Source organism: Thunnus thynnus, chromosome 23, assembly GCF_963924715.1.
Source record: "Thunnus thynnus chromosome 23, fThuThy2.1, whole genome shotgun sequence".
Lineage (NCBI taxonomy): Eukaryota > Metazoa > Chordata > Actinopteri > Scombriformes > Scombridae > Thunnus > Thunnus thynnus.
Window position 1 is genome coordinate 17388513 of NC_089539.1, and position 20919 is coordinate 17409431.

General features: G+C 40.1%; 1 protein-coding gene across 5 annotated transcripts in view; it reads right to left on the reverse strand.

Annotated features, from left to right (window-relative positions):
• Window positions 1-20919, reverse strand: part of anks1b (ankyrin repeat and sterile alpha motif domain containing 1B) — a 236551-nt gene that overhangs the window by 160390 nt on the left and 55242 nt on the right. For 4 of the 5 annotated variants that reach the window (XM_067581321.1, XM_067581317.1, XM_067581316.1 and 1 more), the window contains exons 2-3: window positions 10497-10577; window positions 7633-7789 (exon numbers count right to left, since the gene is read on the reverse strand). In XM_067581321.1, the coding sequence (XP_067437422.1) occupies window positions 7633-7789; window positions 10497-10577 (238 nt within the window). Of the gene's footprint in view, window positions 1-7632; window positions 7790-10496; window positions 10578-10671; window positions 10778-20919 lie in introns of those variants that run through there. The other variant, XM_067581319.1, reaches the window with a different exon arrangement.

The following is a 20919-nucleotide window of genomic DNA, read 5'->3' on the forward strand; positions in this document are numbered from 1 at the left end:
ACACACACACACACACACTTTTTGTTGTGCACAGAACAGCAAGAGACACTGAGATTTAAATAAAATCTAAATCCTAAAGAAATCTTTAATCTCAGCTTTACATAATGTGTCTGTATTTAAGTGTGCGGACATCGTTTCGTGTTGATTTGTCGGTTACGTAATGACGCCACAATAAGACCATAATCTCTGCTGCTGCTAATTTTATCTATCTGCTATTTTATCTATCTAAAGCTTTATTTGAAACGAGCTTTATTCATCTGAAAATCCATATCATGAAAAGTCTTTTTAAACTTCGTACACTATTAAGAACATATTTTTATCCTTGAACATGTTTGAGCCTTTGAAAACAAAACCATAAAGGCTAAATATGTGACATTTATGAATAAAAAAAAAAAGCACAAAAGATTCAGGACTGCTTTTAGTCCTACATCAGACTGAAGAACAATGCGGGTGCTTGGGGGATGTCGGCCTGAATGACCCAGATCCTGTCTTGCACAGGATTGTCAGCTGCTAAAGGGGAGTTCTGTTGCCAAGTGCTTGTTCATGGGGGAATGTTGGGTCTCTGTAAATTAAAAGAGCACAGTCTAGACCTGCTCTGTGTGCTCTAAGTGCCCTGAGATAACCTCTGTTGTGATTTGGCGCTATATAAATTAAACCGACTTGACTTAAAGTGACCTTGAGCGAGACATAAAATCCCTAACAGCTCCACAGTTTCGAAACTCTGCCCTCCTTGAAGGGTTGGCAAGCTAAAGAATCTCTTTGTGGGGTAAATTAAACCCCATATTTTAGCTTAATGTCAAAACATACCGCAAAAGGAAAATCCTGCAATAACACATTCACACACAATCTGCTCTCGGCTTGTAATAATCACTCATGACTGTAGTTTGTTTTGACTTACGGCGAGATGAATCATTTTTCTTTTACTGAACTTTAATTGGGAAGCCCGCTGCTGACAGAGCGACAGGGCTGTGGAAAACATATGACACAACATTTTTTCAAACGCATTACTCATAAGAAAACATCCTATGGGCTCAGTGTGACTGTGTGTGTGTTTTGGCAGCAGCGGGCATGGCGAGAGGCGATGTTCGAGCAAAGACTTTCCCAAGGCGGTTTCTCATAGAAGCATGTGTGCGCGCGGCGAGGCTGTGTTCACATGTCGACCGTCAGGAAACATATGGTTTCATTTTCCGAGTGGTAGCAACATATGTGCATGATAGGGACTACCAAAACTGTAAGATGAATACGCAATCGCAGAAACGCAGCGAGACATTTGTGGAAAATACGCAGCAGAAGAGCGACCTCCTGACGTTTTACCTTTGCCTTAGTTCACACAGCCTGTAAGCTCCCAGGAGGCCTTGCTTGCAATCGCGGGAAAGCCTGCAGGAGGTATTTTATGCATAGATGTGTCCACACATGTGCAAAAACTAAAATACGACACACTTGAAGCACAAAGAAGGTCCTTCTAGTCGCTCTCATTATCTTATGATCGCTTTTATCCTCCTTTGGGAGAACAAAGAGAGAGAGAAAAGAATGATACAACCCTCCGTCTTTCTGTTGGTGGAAAAGAAAACATTCCTGGGATGTATCTGCAGCACAGGGGGGACATACTTGACCTAGTCAGTCACCCCACCCCACACACACACACAGAATAACCCTTAAATTGACTAGTCCAATACAGAAGAAGCAGCACAGGGGTTGTGTAATGGTTCCCACACACACACACACACACACACCTGCTTTCCATCAGTGGGACAAACACACCGCTACAGACACAAGCAAATTAATCTTAGAATCCAACTTTGCTCTGGGCGAGTACCTCAAGTGAAACGTGACATTAGTCAGTGTCTTCATTTTTGCTGTGAACACCGTGTTTTAGGGCAGCAACTAATAATTATTTCCATTATCAGTCAATCTGCCAATTATTTTCTCAATTAATTGCTTAAAAATATCAGAAAACAGTGAAAAATGTAGATTGTAAGAGCCAGAGCCAAAGATGACTTGGTCTGTTTTGCCTGTTTTGTTCAACTGACGGTAAAAAACCCCCCAAAAAATCCATTTTGTGTTCACACACTGGGTTGTAGCTCCCAAAGTCTTTTTTATTACTGACTGAAAAAGGCAATGTTTCAACCTCACAGGCTTTTTCAGTCAGTCACTGGAGCTATAATCCAGTGTTCATTTGTTGTCCTGTGCCTGAAATAAAAAATATGGAACGGGATGTGCACACACTATCTCTTTGCCTCCTCAACTATCATTTATGACACAAAAAAACTGCAAATTCTCACATTTGTGCAGTTGCAAACAGGAATTTTTGCTTTAAAAAAGGACTGAAACCTCCCAATAAATGTGTCTGTTACACAGTTATATACATGGCAACCTTTATTAATGCAAGAAAAAAACCAATTTCACATTCACTTTTCCATGTGATCTATGATTGCTTATTGATTTTCATCTAAAGTTGATTTTCCCATCTCTATGGCAGAGCATGTGAATACAACGTTTGAGCACCCTCGAATGCACCACAGAGGAGAGTTTTCAAAACGGTCCTTGTAAGGATTGAACAAGTGCTGGAAGAAGGGCACTTCTGTCAGATGAGACAGATGAACAGACCACCACATAATAGAATGTGCCACTCAACAGCTTGTCCATCATATTTTTGAATGCTGATGTTTCCCCCATGACGGCGAAAAATGAAGAAATGTGAAATCAAAGTGTACAAAAGGGGTTTGGAAAGCAGTTATTTTACAAGCTCGGGCTCAGTCGCTCTCACCTCTCTCATCATTTCCAGTAAATTTCAGTACAATATAGGTGACGGATGCTGTCTGCAAAAACAGGCGAAGTCTTAACTGCTCCCTTTAGGTGGAAACTTAAAGTAAAGTGTCAGTTCATGATTAAATCTGAGAGGGAGAAAGAGAGATCACAACAAACAATGCCTCAACCTCGACACATTTGGCCCTGCAAGCGTAGAGCAAGCCTTGAGTAAACAAGCGGTCCTTCACTATCCATCACTGTCTCGCTCATAATCACACATAAAGATGCACAGACAGTATGTATAATCATCTTCTCATGTCAGACCTCCACCTCTCATACACACACACACACACACAAACACACACTCCCACAATAAACAAAAACAGCTGTGAATGGGGAACTACTGGGACCAATTAGGCTGTAAACAGTGGGCTGGAACTGGTTTACCGCCAACTAATAACATCCACTAACCTCGAACAATCCTCTACCGGCTGCAGCGTGGAACTGGCCTATCTACACCCTTCCATTACCTCTCTTTCCATCAATCTCTTACCTTTTTTTCTTTATGCTCTCAGGACCTTTCACACTCATTACAACCAACTCCTGCTCTCCGCTCCGCACTCTCGTGTCGCTATTTGTCACCCTGTGTACGAAAGGTGAACGCAAATGTTGTGTTTCTTTACCTTGTAATCTCTCTCTCTGTCTCATACAACACAATAGATATTAAAAGAAAGAGTGTTCCCGCTCCAGAGTCACCCGATAAAACCAAGCTGCGACGCACGCTCTCTCGACCTCTGACACGAGTAATGGTGTGCACGGGCAGAGTAATATCGTTGAGAACGGGGTAATGTGCAGCCAATGGCTAACTGCTGTTAAGTCTCGATGATGGGTGTGTGCGTGCGTGGGACTCAGTATATCACCCTGACTAATGTATGCAGGCTCTGCTCTCTACTGCAGACAAGACAGACAGCGGGAAAATATGGAGCTACTGCATCGTAAACACACAAACACTCCATAAATCTTGTTCTCAGATTTATGCCTGCAAACTGAGAACAACTGTAGACACTGTAAACAAGAAGACAATGCCATCAGTGCAAAGACTACTATATAAAAAAGGAGTATTCAGTACTTGTAAAGTTAAAGAGGCACAAAAAAATTAATCTGGCACTTTACTAATATTCTGTAAAATGGTGTGCTTAGTAAAAATGTATCTTAATAGCATTCGGGGGAAAAAAAATAAACACTGCACCTTTAAGAGTGTCAGTGGAGCGGCCATGTCTTGTGTGTTGCTGTGTCTGTGTGCAACAGTGTGACAGAAAGCCAAAGTATGCTGATGTAGAAGAGCTGCAACGATTAGTCGATCGACAGAAATTAAATCGGCAGTTATTTCGATATTTGAATAATCGTTGAGTCATTTTTTTCTTTAAGAAAAATCAAAATTCTCTGATTCCAACTTCACAAATGTGAATATTTTCAATATCTTCTATGATAGTAAACAGATTATCTTTGGGTTGTGGACTGTTTGTTGGTACAGAATAAGACATCACCTGGGCTTTGGGAAACAGTGATGAACATTTTTCCAGCATTTTCTGACATTTTATAGACCAAACGACTAATTGAGAAAATAACCAACAGATTAATCAATAATGAAAAGAGTTGTTAGTTGAAGCCCTATGATGCAACTTAGCACATTCACCAATATTTACTATGCAGAAGGAAGAGATGGAAAATGTTGATAACAGGGGAGATAAAACCAGTAGTCTCCAGCTGCTTGTTGATCAACAAGATACTGTATGTGGCGATGCAGATAGAGACGAGTAATGTGTAGTTCAGTGTAATTAGATGAAGAGTACAAACATTAAAGGTTTCGTTCCACTTTCAGTTTCACAGATTCAAACAAACATGGACAAAACTCTCAAGTCCAACCAGGTGATTTCTGTAAGATTTGAATACCAGAGAGTCATTTTCTACTTAATCAGTGTATATTGCACAAATACCACTGTTCACAGGTTTAATTAATGAATGAATCTTAAAGCTATAATATGTAACTATTCCATATTAAAATGTCTAAAAACAACTAGACCTATATTATATATTTTGTTGAGTTGTGTAATTACATTATCCCAAATGTTTCCAACAATTTTCAAACCCAGAGAAATCTGTGATCTTAATCAAGGTAACAGCCTGTTTCATTTGGTTGCATGTCAACGGCGTCCTACCTCCTCTACCAAAGAGTATAGTGCACAAGATGCATACGTCGGCATTGTGTTTGTCCACTACAATGGCGTCTACCAAAGAGTATACGCATACAAGATAATACATCGGCGTTGTGGTTGTTTGACAGAAACTGTTATAAATGGACTTTTATTCAGTTTTAAGCCACATTTTTATGATAAACTTTTTAGATCTTGGTCATTTTTAACTATATGTTTTAATCGGATGAAGGATTTTAGTCATCGGACGACTGGATCTTAAGTTATCAGAGAAACAAGCTGTTAGCAGCAGCTCGACTAACAGCCCCCCTGGACGTCCTGTGTCTGCTGAACAGCGTCAGAGAAACACTGATTTTTTACGTGAAACTGCTTTAGTCAGTGGTTTTTTACCTCTTTTAATCACTGGGTCCTTTTGTTCTGGAGAGGAAGAGACGTCTGTGGATAATTCAGCTAAAACATCCTGAAGAATGAACACTGAAGTAATCCTAACCTGAAGAAGCTGGTTGTTTAACAATGAAGACAACAACTCCCATGATCCGTTGCTACCTCACACAGTCATCACACTCTTGTCTTTTGTTATTGTTTTGATTGAGAGACCCCCTAGTGGCTGAAATGACGTATTGTGCATTCAATGATTAAAATCCTCTCAAACTCTTCAACACTGCTGTATCCACTGAACAAGAAAAACTGTGACTCAATAAGACCAAACTGTGAAGAAGCCGCAGCTTGTAAATTTGCAGATGTTGGCAAGGTAAACATCCTCTATGCTGTTTTTTATTTGCACCACTGGGAATGACACAACAGCATCGGTCCGTCTTGGCTGTTAACTTTCCCCTCGACTATAAAATGATCCTTATGCAGCTACGCAAGTCTCTCTGACAACATAGTCAAGAAAAAGCTCTTTTACTGCGGGATGCTGGAAGTTATTCTAGGATACGTAGGAAATCATTATGTATCCAAACTGAAAAAGTTTAAAAACAGGAGAGCTTGTTCACTTTAACCCTTACTTATCTCAATCAAACCCCAATGTCTCTCTCTCAAAAAACAAAGAGCACACACACACAAACACACACTGACTGCACTTTGAAGTCAGCATCTATGCACAGACTCTCCTCAATCAGCATCTGTGTGTGTGTCCACGCTTCCTGCACAGCAGCTCACTCAGCTCCACAAATAATTGAAAGGGTTAAAAAAAAAAAAAAAAAAAAGGAAGAAAATTACCCGTGCTCACTTGCTGACAAATCTCTTCATTTCAGGGGCAAGGGACATCATTTATCACGGCAAACAATTAGGCTTTAACAACTCTCGGAGGGAAATGATTTGGCTAATGGTGACAGAGGAAAATGTGCTTATTAGGCAGGGTAAATAACGCTCCAATAACCTGGAGGGTCCATTACAACACCACCATCAGGGGTAGGGGGGGAAAAAAAAGTTGTAACCAACAACACTTTTGATTAAACACCACTTCCTGTGTGCCTTATTCTCATTTTAGAAATGTAGCACATCAGCAAGCCATGACATCATTTGTATGCCGCAAGCAGAGATGGATAGAAAAAAAGAAAGAGAGAGAGAGAGAGAGAGAGAGAAAGAGAAAGAGGAAGAGACGGTCATTTTTGCTGATGAGGAATGACAGCAGTGGCATGCTGAATACTCCCGGAGCTGAAACGCTCACCCCCGCTGTCAGAGAGAGATCACTAGAAAACTGTAAAAAAAAAGGGATCGGCTCTGTTGGACAGGAGCCATAACGAGTCAACCTGTGGCAGCGCTGGTTTACATGCCCCGAGAAATACAAGTGAAGGTCTCAACTTTAATTTAGTAGAAGAGAGCAGAGTTCTCCTGTTCTGGCACAGTCAGAGGAAATAGGAAGGGTGTTTCTTTCAGCCACAATTCACCATTTAACAGCTGATAAGGTGTCTTCAGAGAGGAAAAGGTGTATGTACTATGAGACAATAGTGCGTATTGAGTTTTGTCTGGAAGATAGCAACACAGTAGCGGGAAGGACGACTCTTTTGACCTACAGAAGATTAGACAGAGGTCACAGCTGGCAGCTTTTTAGTATGTCAAGAGGAGTAAACTGCAAAAGAAGGAGCCTGTAATTTTTCTTCATTTTTGTGATTTTCTGTCAGTTTTATACTGTTATAATGTAAGATGTGTAAACTATGTGTGTAAAAATGCTCCCTGCAAGTCAAAAGCCACTTTGTTTGCGATGTTAACTCTACTTCCCCATCAAGCTGATGTCAGATTGTCCGCACATGGCCATAGAGTTTGTTGTTAAGGTTGTTTCGTGTTGAACTGTAAATAATAAGATATTCCAATAGAGCCCCTGAATAAAAATACAGACCTAGAAATGTGCATGATACGTCCTCTTACAGCATCTTTTGGTTATGTTTATTTGTAACACAGTGTATCACAGGCCAAGGTCTACCATCTTGCCGAAGGACACTTGGGTAGAGTTCTCCAGTTGAAGGACAGCCTCTTTAACCCTTCGGCCTGCCTGCTTCCTTGCATGTCTAGACTGTTTATCAGTAAAGCCCATTTCAGGATGAGGATTGTGACCTTGTGTATGGGCGTTGGACCGAGGAGAGACTTTATGACGTTTTAATAAAATCCAGAATTTCTGACAAGTTTCCTCCTTTTGAAGATCTTCAAGGAGGTGATGACGGGGGTTTACCTGTTGGTTGACGCGGCAGTGTGAGGGTCCGTGGTGGATGAGGATGCGGACGATGTCCACGTCGCCCCGCCAGGCAGCCAGGTGCAACGGGAAGCAACCCTTGCTATCAGCCACGTTCGTGGACGCCTCGAACTGGAGCAGCTTTAGTACCACCTCCCTGAGACACACACAGAGAGAGACGGAAAGACACGGAAATATAAGTACTAAGATCAATAGATAGACAGATGGAGAGGGGAGGAGGGAGGGAGGGAAGCAGAGCTGGGCGATAAAACCTGAAATCCATATTATGAAATAGTCACATTTTCCTTGAGAGTTTAATGCAACTCCTCAGCATTTTGCACAAATAATAACTTTAACTGAATATTTGTCTGGATTGCTTATTCAGACTACATAACAAAACATAACTGTGACCTTGGTGATATTTTAACCGGTTAAATAAATTCTTCTCATAGTCAGCGCTGTTTTCAGACGGTGTCGACACTTTAAAAGAACTGCAGACTTCACATCTTGTTGTACCTGCTGTGATCAGCTCAGCTGCGTAAAGGGAAACTCTAAACCACTAGAGGTGAGTGCAAGAGTGCTTTTCTGTCATTTACGACTTAGCGTTTTATTTCTCTATAGCCCCAATTACAACACAGGATTCAGCATTTAAATCCGTGTTCGTTTTTACTGTGTGCGCTCACACAAAGAGCTATTTTGTCTGAAAACATAAGCCTTGCCTTCAAATCTTGGATCGCTTGGACATGTTTGATATTCAAAAACAATCTTTGTTTGTTTTTTTAGGGATGTTTCTGTTCTGCTTCATTGTTCCATGCTGCTGTCCTGACTACTTTTGTGTTTTCTTGCTTCACTGAATGGCAAGATTTGCAGCCTTCACACGAACATACAGCTACGTAATCACATTTATTTTTATTCTCCTTGAAAACTTTATTTAGCCAGGTGAGTCCTGCTGAGGTCGAAAACCTCTTTTTACAAGGGAGATCTCCATGTTTCCTCCTCATAAAGTAAACTCCATTACACAACTAGATAAAGTGACACATCACAGAGCTGCAGTTTGTTCCGGAAACCCATTTAGCCGCTGCTGCTGCTGCTGCTGAGGAGTAATGTCAGCAATACTATTTTATATTCGCGAGTCTCCAGCTGAAGTTGTCACCTCACTCTGAAGAGGAAAGGTGAAGCGCTTTCATTTGCATTCAAAATGTCAGGGGGGGGGGGGGAGAGAAACTGAGGAGAGAGAAGGGCAGAACCTCTCTCAGGAGCGGGGGTGAAAGCGGCAACCGAGATGCTTAATGAACTGCTTTGTTAATTTCAATAATTTATTAGATTTTTATATATGTCACTCAGGTTTAAGTGGCAGTTATACAGCAAAATCACGCTGGGAGGACCTCCGGGTCAAATATGAAAATATTCAAGCTCTTGATGATTGGATTCAGCCTGCATGCATCACCAAAGGTCTTTTTATGAGGCTTCACATAATTAAAATGATCTCAAACGCAGCCTGAATTAAAAAACAGAAGAAAACCTCTGAATACAACGCTGCATGTCGCCATGTTTCTTCTGTCTATAATTGCCGGTTCTTTTTTTTTTTTTTTTCTTACTTTCCCACCTAAACATTAAATCACTCCTCTGCAGCTTTTTGTTGGCGGCCTAATTTTCACTTTGAGGCTGCATTTTTCCTCTCTCCTCTTCTCACCAGTTGATCTGAAGGAGGAAATCCACATAATTGCCCCCAAAACACAGCACTAATCCTTCAGTTCCGCCAAACTGGGACAGCAGTCGGGTTTGCAGCTAATCCACACTGTGTAACGGATTTCTCAGCAGGCCCAGGTGAAGAAAGAGAGCTAAGCTTCAGGTCTGATGCAGACGCATAAAACACGCACACATTCACTCCTTTGCAGACATATTTTGTTTGCAGTTTTATGATTTAAACTATTATCAATCACCTTTTTTTGTGGTCCTGGAGAGTACAGTTAATGTGTCAAAGGCCCTGGAAGCAAGCCAGACTATTTTAATGCGATCAAATTCAATTTTAGTGGCTGTCATTAACTTTAATTAACACGGTTTCTTAAATCATTGACCCTTGATCTAATGAGACCCTCTTAAGTATCATTAGATTCACTCAGAAATGCATTCCCACCAGTTTATACAGTAGACAATTTATTTCCTCCTGAAAAGGTGCAATTTTGTCTTCAATCAACAGCAGCAACATGAAAAAGAAAATCAAAGGAGAAACTAACCTTCTTGACTAATTTTTCCCCACTTCTTCCCACAGATTAATTAGTTGAGTGGGGCAGACAATGTGTCAGCAACGTTGTTGATGAGTGATTGCAAATATACAAAATGTTTGCAGCTTAAAATTCAGGATTTGTTGATTTTCTGGTTGGATATTTTTAGAGCTGCGATGATTAGTTGAACAACAGAAAATTAATAGTCTGTTTTAATTATCCATTCATTGTTTTGAGTCATTTTTTAAGACAAAAAACCCCCCAAAATTCTCTCATTCCAGCTTCTTAAAATGTGAATATTTTCTGGTGTCTTCAGTCTTCTGTGATAAGAAACTGAATATCTTTGGGTTGTGGGCTGTCGGTCAGGACAAAACAAGACAATTAAGGTTGCATCTTGGGTTTTTGGGGAAACAGTGATCGACATTTTTCCCCATTTTCTGACATTTTATTGACCAGATGAGTAAATAATTGTTAGTTGCATATTATTTTGGTGTTTTAACTGCCATTCGGACAAAACAAGTGATCTGAAGATGTCATCTTTGGCTTATTTGTCTCCTGGATTAAGTGACTGATCGGTTAAAAAATATCTATATTCATTTCTCTCCACAAACATACATGAACACTCATGTGCAGTCTTACCTGTGTCCGTTGAGCGACGCGTGGTGTAAAGGTGTGTATCCTGAGCTGTCTGTGCAGTTGACGTTCAGGCCCTTCCACATGCTGAGGAGAAACAGAAATACATCAGAATTCATCTTCAAACTGAGATTCACACACTCTACATGCCACTTTCTTGAATAACACGTGCTGATCTTACTGTTGTTTATTAGGTCACACAGATTTTGGACATTTTAACATCTTTATTTAATCAATTCGCTTGAATCTGTTCCCTCTCCTCTCCACTGCACCTGCTCTGTTTCAGACCCAGGAACTGCAACACCACACCTGACCAATTAGGATTCACCTCACTGGTGGAAGGTGCCAAGTGTGGACATGTCAAGGGGGGGGTTGTGATGTTTTGTTTTGAGGATTTATCTCTTCAGGCTGTTTAATGAGATTTGTTTGCCGCTAAATTATTAGATTTATCTACTGAAAACACACAAATATCTCTTGTGAGTTAATTGATTTGTTAATTGGTGTTTCCTGTAGCAGTAGGAGCTTACAGCTTGTGTAACGAGGATTTTGGAGCTCTCTTTGTTGTTTGTTTCATTGTTTTTCTTTTGGTGGAGGCTCGGGTTTTTGTTTCTTCAGTTGTTTCTTAACACAAAGGAATTTTAATTTAATGTTTTTTGGGTCCCGAGGCGAGAACTATAATTTCTTATTTGGAGCAAAAGCCAGAAGAGTTTAAGTCCTATTTCATCATACTGGCAAATAAAGCAAGTGAGTGAGGTCAACTCTCAAAAGGCTGAGCATGCAAATAAAACCACACAAAACTGAATCTCATGAGGATACCCAGCTATGCACACAAACACACACACACACACACACTCTCCGTTATACACAGACGGCCCAGGGTTTTCCCAGGGCTATAATTATATGACCTCTCTTTTTCACATGAACTCCTCCAAGCGCGTCAGAGAGAAGTACTAATTAGTTGAATTCCAGTCTGTGCAGCTCTGGGCTGCAGCGCTGAATCAAGTAACTTCTAGAAATGACTTTATTACCTTTTTTTTTTAATAAAGACAAGCCCATACAGTGGCTTTCTGACATGGAGAGCAGAGTCTCAAAATGAAAATCTGTGCGTCACAATATCTGTTACTGAGATGCATGAAGTAGACAAGACAGCATCGGTTTCTCACATGCATTATTACATTTTTTCTGTTTCATTTTTTATTATTTTAGCCTCTAAAACTGCGCCGGACTGTATTTAATTGCCAAAAAACATTAAAGTCACACCCAAGACTCTCCCCGATTAATAATTTTTTTTTAATAGAGCTATCATGAGAAATGAAGACCTAAATATCAATGCTTCCTTTCAAATGTTCATTTAATTTCATTTCATTGATAGCTTCTGAGTCTTATGGAGAATTTTTTCCTTTTGAAAGAAGCTGCAGGCAAACAAACACAAGCAACAGAACATTCATTGGGTTTGACAGACGTCACACAATGATCAAGGTCAGTGGAAACACGCAGCGAGTGCGTGCGCACAAAACACACGACTAAACCTGTGTTAAATGTGGTATTAAAGGGCGGATGCGCGCGCACACACACACAGAACACAGTGTACACAGATCAATAGAGCAAGTCTGCTTCGGCAAAGGATACAGAACCTTTTATTTTTCTGAATTCAATGATGAAATAAAACTAACTCTGGTCCAAAAAATGTCCCAGAAACCCACACACATCGACCTTAACACACACACACACACACACACAGGTCGGAGGGCAGGAGACCGCAGACAGAAAGACACAGCACAAGCTTGTTTCTATTGGGTCACATTTACACACTGTGTGAGTGTGTGTGTGTTTGTGTGTGTTTGACCGTATCGATCGCACTGCTCTGCTGACCCCTTTCAGCGCTGACCTATAGAACCAGTTGGATGGGTTGTTAAAAAGAGCAAACTGACAGAGGATGAGGGAGGAGAGAGACAACAGACGGCAGGAAGCCAAAAGATGATGGAGGCAGAAATACGACGAGGATTATAATTGATACCTGTTTCAGTAAACTGCTGGTCTTACACGAACAAACGGATTTTCGCAAAGACAAAAACACTCACTTAGAGCGGCAACAATTAGCCGATTAATCAATTAGTCAATCGACAGGAAATTAATCGCCAACTATTTTCATAATCGATTTAGTGTTTTGAGTCATTTTTAAGACAAAAAATGCGAAAATTCTCTGGTTCCAGCTCGATAAATGTGAATATTTTCTGGTTTCTTTAGTCTTCTATGATGGTAAACTAAATATCTTTGGATCGTGGATTGTTGGTCGGGACAAAACAAGACATTTTAGGCATCTTCGGGTAACATTCATTGACATTTTTCACCATTTTCTGTCATTTTACAGACCAAACTACTAATCGATTCCTCGAAAAAATAATGGTAAGATTAATCGATAATGAAAATAATCGTTAGTCGCAGCCCTACATCCGCTACAAAAATTGAAAGTGTTTCCAGAAATGTCTGATGTCTGACGTTTAAGTGACATCCAGGGTGAAGCTGAAGCTGGTGTGTGCACATCCACACATATAGTAACAGAAAGTAACTTGAAATGCAAGAAATCTCCAAATAATCAGTCCTTTCGTCTGTAGAAAAAAGTGAGATTAGATTCTGTTGCAGCTACAACAAAACAGTTAAATATTCTTTCCAACGGTTCTTTTTTTCTGATGTGATTCACTTCATTTCAGTCACTTCAATCAGCCACATTCAGTCCTGCACCCAGTAACTTTAATCAACAGATGCATTTCTGTGGCTTTTTCTTTTTATCAATAATATATATTTCCACCATTGAGAGTTCTTCAATACTTCATTAGTCACATAAACCACTTGGATGAAAACACAGCTGATGTTCTGTACACTCTCCTAAGCTGTTTTCTATGTCAGATAGCTCTTAACAAACCCAACCTTGAACCTAAACATACATATACGCACCCACACACATATGCACTTGTGCCATTACCTTCAAATAGCAAATCTGCACAAGATTCATTAAAACTTGCCTTACAAAGAGTCTTTCATGTGAGCAGAGCTCTGCGTGGCCCGAAACACAATCCACCTCTCCCACACGCCCACAAACGCACCGTATTAATGCACAAACATAGCAGTCATACATCACCTCCATAAAAAGCTGCACTTGTAAACAAATATGTGGCCACTTTGTGAGGGAATGTGTAAACCTTGTGCGTGAGCCAGAGCTGTACAGGGTGTTGTGTTTTCTTTCTGCGCTCCACGACACCTCCCCATGTCGTGGAGCACAGTGTTACGTAAGTGTCTGGAGTGACACCAGCAGTGGGTGTCGCTAGTGGGTGCTTTAACACACAGAAAGCATTTTGTGGATGGTTGCTGGAGTGGATTAAACAAAGCAAGGTTTGATAAGATTTTAACAAAAGATTTGTAAAATGTTTACACAGGAAAGATATTTTAAACTCAAGCTCCACTGGTCAATATCGTTCATGTTAGTTGAACAATGAATTAAATGACTACATTTAAAGGGGGCCACCGGAAATGCCTTATTTAGGTCATTTTTTTGGTTTACAGCACTCTTACTATATATATATATATATATATATATATATGGTTCAGACTCACATCTCTCATGAGTGCCAGTTCCAACCCAAGCAGCAACTACCATGGTTTTACGCAGAAGCCAATGCAGAAGTACTTTAAAGTGCAACAACACCGACGGCCACTAGATGGTGGCTCCAATTGAATTCCATTCAAAAAGAGTCAACTTCTCTCAAAAGTCAACAATGTATTTCTATGAGGCATTATGGTCTCAATTGTTAAATTCGGGCCTTCTATTTTGGAAATTATTGCCTGTGATAAGATTTGAAGTCTTAGCTTTGACTCTCTTGCTCCAAATGGAAAAGATGGTGCCGACCATAAGCAGCAACTTAAGGCTTCAAGCCCTCTCAGCCAAAATAGTTCAGATAAAACCACTGTAGCCTACCTGCTGAGCACCAAACTGCAGACAGACAAATTTAGTGACTAGCTAGTGATGTCAAACATCTAGCATTAGCAGCTAACTGCTAAAGAGCCAGATATTTTTCTCATGAGTTGGCGGAGACTAAAACAGAGCTTGAAGGAGAGCGAACATTGGACTTATATTTGTCAGGTGGCAAGAAACATGAATGAATGCTAATGTTTCCCTTTATGTGATAGATTTGTAAATAGAAATAGAAATAGTTAATGCCACTTAACAGCCACTTAATGCGCTGATGCTATGTCAGTTAGTAAGTCTGTTAACTTGTTTTGGAATATTTCTGCGACCAAGTGGCCAAAAGGTCAATTACTGTATCTTTAAATCATATAATTTTGTATACAGATAACTACGGTATCATCTCTGTTTAAAAGCTACAGCGTATTTACATAGATGTTCCATTTTGACGCAGGCTGTCTTATTAACATATGTAAAACTGTAAAATGTTTGCAGGACTACTTCCTCATGAACTGCAATAAGTTTCATCAACATCCACATTTCAAAAAATACAAATGAGGAGAAGCTGGGCTGAAAGAAAAACATCATATTACTAGAGTATTGGAAGAGAGGCTTACAGTGAGGCTTACTGGTATTTCTCTTTCCTACAACACCTTTATATTCTCACAATACTCCTTTAGTATTCCTGTAGAGACCTATATACTGACTCTGTTGTACCAGATATGACATTTATATTGACTGTTGCACAGTAAAACAGTCTGTGACCAGTAAATTTACTGTGTCCACTGCAGCCACAAACTGCCACAAAGTACCAAAACACATGGACTGTGCCTTTTCTTAAAAACAAACACAGCATATTGGAAAACAACCAACTTTAACTGAGTGAATCACTTCCTAACAAGACCCGATTTCTTATCGCAGCTGTTCTGCTCTGCTCTGCCATGTTCCCAAACTCAGTTCGGTGCCATATCGGTTCTCTATTGTTTTCTGTGCTTTCAGTGCAAGCATAAAGCCAGCCAGCAGAGTTTAAATAGAATTAGTGGGGAACTTGAGATTAGATAATGGATGAGAGTTGCTGCTGTAGGAATGCGGCCTCTTGGTGGATTAAATATGCAGATGACGTCTTTACCAATTAACCTCAGGAGTTGCAGCAATGCACAGGAAAGCCCTTTGCCTTTTCCTTGACATTACACAACAGTCAAGTGTTTTTGTGTGTCAGTGTGTCTCAATCTCTTTCCTCAAAAGCTACTTTCTCTCCCCTCTGTCTCAGACTCGCTGAGGTTCAACTCTTTTTTTTTTTTTTTTTTTTTTATTAAAGCGCTGAAAGGTAAAGGGGTCAAACGTCATGAAAGGCCTCCCAGCATGCAGAGCAACGCTGCCCTCTGTTTGAACCCTCCTTCAGTTACAGTCTGACAGTTTACAACAGCACTGCACACTGAGGACTACACTGACATGATATAATAGAAAACCAAAAAAAGAACAACCTGTTTTAGTTGAATGTAGAATAAAGGGAAGTATACTTCGCAATAAAGAATCAGTTAAACTAAAATTATACTAAGGCTGAGACTTTTGATACTCAGAGGGTCAATTGAAGACATGATGAGAAGTATAACTTCTCCAAATCTTCACACAGAAATTTTATTAGCATTTTCATTGAAGCTAAACGAGCTGAAGTTAAGATCCATGACCAGACTTTTAAGTGCTATGTATTCCATTTGGTACAAAACATCACCTGAAGTAACTGAATAATGAAAAGCAGGATTTAAAGTGTTGTTGCTCATCAAACAAGAGCTAAAATTACTCCCAAACTCTTTAGAAGTGTGTATTTTTTTTTTATCAGTAATTTCAAAAGAGGGCCTGTAAATGTCTTTCAAGTAGTGAAAAATTTCTCATTTCGGATGCAAACGTTTCATTGCGCATTTCGGAATGAACGCCTTCATTTGCCGCTTCACCACGGATATTAAAGCTGGCATCATGTTGCAGCAAAGTTCAGGCTACATCAAAGCGGAGCATTGTCTTCAAAGGACGAGAAATTAAGGAGTTGGGGAAACCTTTGTAGTTTCTTTTTAGCAGGAAACTTCTTTTGTGTGTGTGTGTGACGGGACTCCCCCCCCCTACCTTCGCCACACAGTGCCACCTAATAAAATGAAAGTCAAAGAGAAACAGGCGACTCGACAACTCTAAGTTCAAGAGAAATCGAAAAGGGGAACCAATATGAGGTGTGTTTTCTATCAGAGCAGATAACGCCAGACAGGAAGTGGGCTCGCTTCATATCCTGTTTTGAGCATGAAGCAGAAGAGATACTTACTGATTAAGAGCAGTATTTCAAGAGCTCACTAACTGATACGACCTATAAGATGACGGAAACACACATTCGCACCCTTTTGCACATTTCTCAGGAGCTGGCCTTTGATGTTTAAACCTTGACTCCCACGGAGACAGCACATCCCCCATGATGCTTCAGGGCATGAATATTCTGCTTTACACTCTAATGTCTCGAGCAGGTGTGCGGATATGGATAAGGTGTATGTAACTCTGTCTGTGCTTGTGTGTGTGTGTGTGTGTTTGTGTGGTGTCACAGGTGGGATCAGTTCAACCAGAGAGACAATTATAGTGCAAGGTGTGTGGAAACTCTCAAAAGACCAATTACATTTCTGCAGAGAGAAGTGAGAATCAGGCACCTCACTCCCCCTCTTTCTCTCTCTCTCTCTCTCTGTGTCTCTCACCTTTTCCCTCTTTCTTGTATCTGCAGTTGCTTCTTTGGTACATCTATATATTCTGCAAACAATATGATGCATATGTTTCACGAGATAGAAGTGTAGTGGACGTGAACGCCCTGCAAATACAGAGAGAGGGAGAGAGAGAGCAGAAAGAGGGCGACTACTTCAAAGAAGACTACAGAGGCAACTGAGTTGTGATGCTCTTATATGACAAACCAGCCACTTCAAAGGGTGCTCATGCTTAAAATGTGCCTTAGGCTCACGCACATGCACACACATACATGTACACATTCCTCCATGTGCTTATACTGACATGGTATGAACTGCAGCCTGACAGATAATGGATTTTTTGAGGCCAATACCACCAATGTTACTAAAATTATGATAAGTTTATGAAAGTTTTCAAAGTTCTTAACTTGCCGCTCAGTAACACAAGAATTTTGGCGGAGATTCCTAAAATTTGATGTTAAAGAAAATCTTAATTTTTCATTGTTTTCTGATATTTTATGGACCAAATGATTCATCAATTAGTCAATGTTATATTTGACAGATTAATCAATAATCAAAATAGTCATTAGGTGCAGGCCTTGCTGAATGTATTTTATTTTTAGCTGCAATGATTAGTCGATTAATAGATTAGTTGATAGACAGGAAATTAATTGCCAACTATATTGATATTTGTTTTGAGTGTTTGTCTGGTTCTTAGACGTGAAAATATTCTGGTTTCTTTAATCTGTGGCCTGTCGGTCGGGACAAAACAGGACGTTTCAGGTTGTATCATGGTCTTGGGGAAACAGTGATCCACATTTTTCACTATTTTCTGACTTTTTTATAGACCAAACAACTACTCGATTATATCAGGGGAAAAAAATCGACAGATTAATCTAAAATTAAATCAATTGCACCTCTAATATATGTTTACTTGGTAGCATATTGCTTCTTGGCATGTTGACGCCTGTAAATCAGTGGAATAGTGTGAAACCGTTGGCAGGATGTGTATGAATCTGTACATCTGTACGTGCGCAAACATGCTTGTGAGTGTGTGTCCTCGTGTTCAAACAAAATGGAGACGCGGTAGCACCACTAGTGGTCCGAAACTCCACGTAGGCCTATAAGGTTTTTCTTTTAATTTGTCACCCATCTGTATCCGCGATAATCCAACATCAGTACCAATAATATCGGCCCTGTCAATATCTCAGTCGGGTCCTTGTATAAACAGACCTACACAGAGTATATCAGCTTTACACCACAAACACATCATACAGCCGGGAGATTCCCCCAGGTTATGATGTAACCTCCAATATAACAGCACATCTCATTTCACCTCATATTCCCACGACATCATGAGGAAAATCCCATTCACACCTACACAATTCAACAGGCAATCCTGCGCCGCTGTCACAGGGAGCAGAGATCTGTCACTCTACAGCTTCATTTCTACACTCATTATAGTGACAAGTTCATCCATAGTATTACTGATATGGCTGTGACAGAACTCCCAGTGTGTCAAATTAAACGGTCTCTTACTGCGTTGGTGAAGATTTACAGAGGACAGACATACTTGAATACATTGATGAACAACAAATCCTCCTTTTTCAGTCTTGTAAACACACACACAACACAATCTATCAGTAAATATGAGACGTCAGAACTGCAGGATGGGGCACTTCTGTCTCTGATCTCACCCTATCATCTTCTGCCGAATCTCTAATTTGCTGAACTCATTCTTGTAAAATTGCCTCATATGTTTGTTTTGCATATTTAGCAAACAGCTGCCCTCTACAAAAATACTTGTTGGCAATTTTGTTCGTTTGAATACGCTGTAGTATCCCGTCGGCATGGGAATCTACCCAACTAGCAAATTAGGTCTATAGCTGCTGGAAAACATAAATAAATCTTCCTTTGCTGGATGTCTCTCCCTAAGTGGGTGTTTGTTCTAGTTAACAACCCTCAAAATACAACTTAAATTCTCAGTTTAAGACCACATCGAGAGGATATGATGAAATTTTAAAATGAAGAACTATAGCTGGAAAGGCTACATCATTTTCTAAGATTGTGGCTGATTGTGTGAATCAAGCAGATGTAAGAGCCGGAGGTCTGACCCAAACTAAAGCCAGGTGTCCTTGTGAAGACGGTTAAACACCAAAATACACAGTTTGTTCAAATTTAATTTAACTGAAGATGTTGTATCTCTCTTTTCAGGATGGGCCTCGGGGTGCTGCAACATTTCTGTTTTACAGCAGAAAAAGCGAGGCAACAAAACAGAAGAAACAAACATTAAACACCAAAATTACTGTAGTAAATTTTGTGTTAAATACACCAGAGGACCTCGATATTGCACCGTTTCCACAATATGTTACAGCAAGAGTCAACACATGATGTCAAACGGGAGTGTTTTTTTGTCCCTGAAAAACAAAAGATACATTATTATTCATTGTTTATCACACTGCGTCACACAACTGTTGTCTCTTATGATGTGATGTTGTGTGAATCTGTGTTGCCTTTTTGTCTTTTTTACATCCCTAAAAACATTTGCTCTTTGGATTCAGTTGTCTAAGAATGGTGCTTGTTTTGTAATATTTCTTCATGTCAGACGATGAACTCCTGTCTACATCTTCCTGTATGGTTGAAAGTCTGTAAAAACATCAGGAGCAATGGTGGAAATGAGTCAAGGACTTAATCGTTCCATCCCTGACAAAATCTGATATGTTGCGTTTTAAAATATATCGAAGTGTTGTCAATAAACATAAACCTGATAAATATTTATTAGCACGTACCGCAACAACGCCTGCTGCATTTTTTTTGGAGTAATTGATACTAGTGCAGTACATATAGTACAAAATGATGCATAATGTGTTGTGTGGCTGAAATGTATGTTCAGTGGAAGGAACGGAGCATAAAATCCTTAAATATGCAGAGAAGCTGCTCGCTGTATAAATACATATTCAGAGCGTATTTATGTGCATATGAATGAATATGCAGGCAGGCCAGTCAGTCATTGACAAATGCCCTCAGAGGAGCAAACATCAACTGACACATTCAATAGGTCAAGAGGCCAACGCTGCCATCACAGGAAGTAATTTATCTTCAGGTCAAACTGACCTCTGGTCCACAACACAACATGGAGGTTTGCTGTTAGGGGGCAGTGGGTCAAACACACACACATGCTAGCATAGTGACAGCGAGGCTGACCCCACTCTTTTCATACGCACTCACCAATAATTAAAACAAGACACACGTAATCGATAACTGCACAACTCCCCCCCCGGATTCAGTGAGTCTATTGATGAGGTTTGATCATTGATCATTTGGTTGTCCTGAGGGTTTGTTACACAGTGGGAGACTGTGAGAGGCTACACATGAGGTCAGTGACGTTAAATTTAAAAAAAAAAAAAAAATCAGATAGTGTATTTTTAATGTAAAATTTTTAGTGTATGTACATCTACATAGATATGGGACAGGATGTTGGGGCCGCTGTTGGATCTGGATCCAGGTCAGTGTGATCGGGCTGCACTAATTAGGCTGGTTTTCCCTCCACAGATGGCCGAGTAGAAGTAAAGACTAATGTCTGCATTTGTTTCAGACTCATTTATTAACTAACTGTGAAATACCCACACACCAAAATACACACTTTACTGGGGCTTTTACTGGAAATGAAGCACCCTGAACAGATACGACAAGGCAATACAATATAATAAAATGTTATTTTTCAGAATTCAGAGGAAACCACACCACAAATCAATCTCTG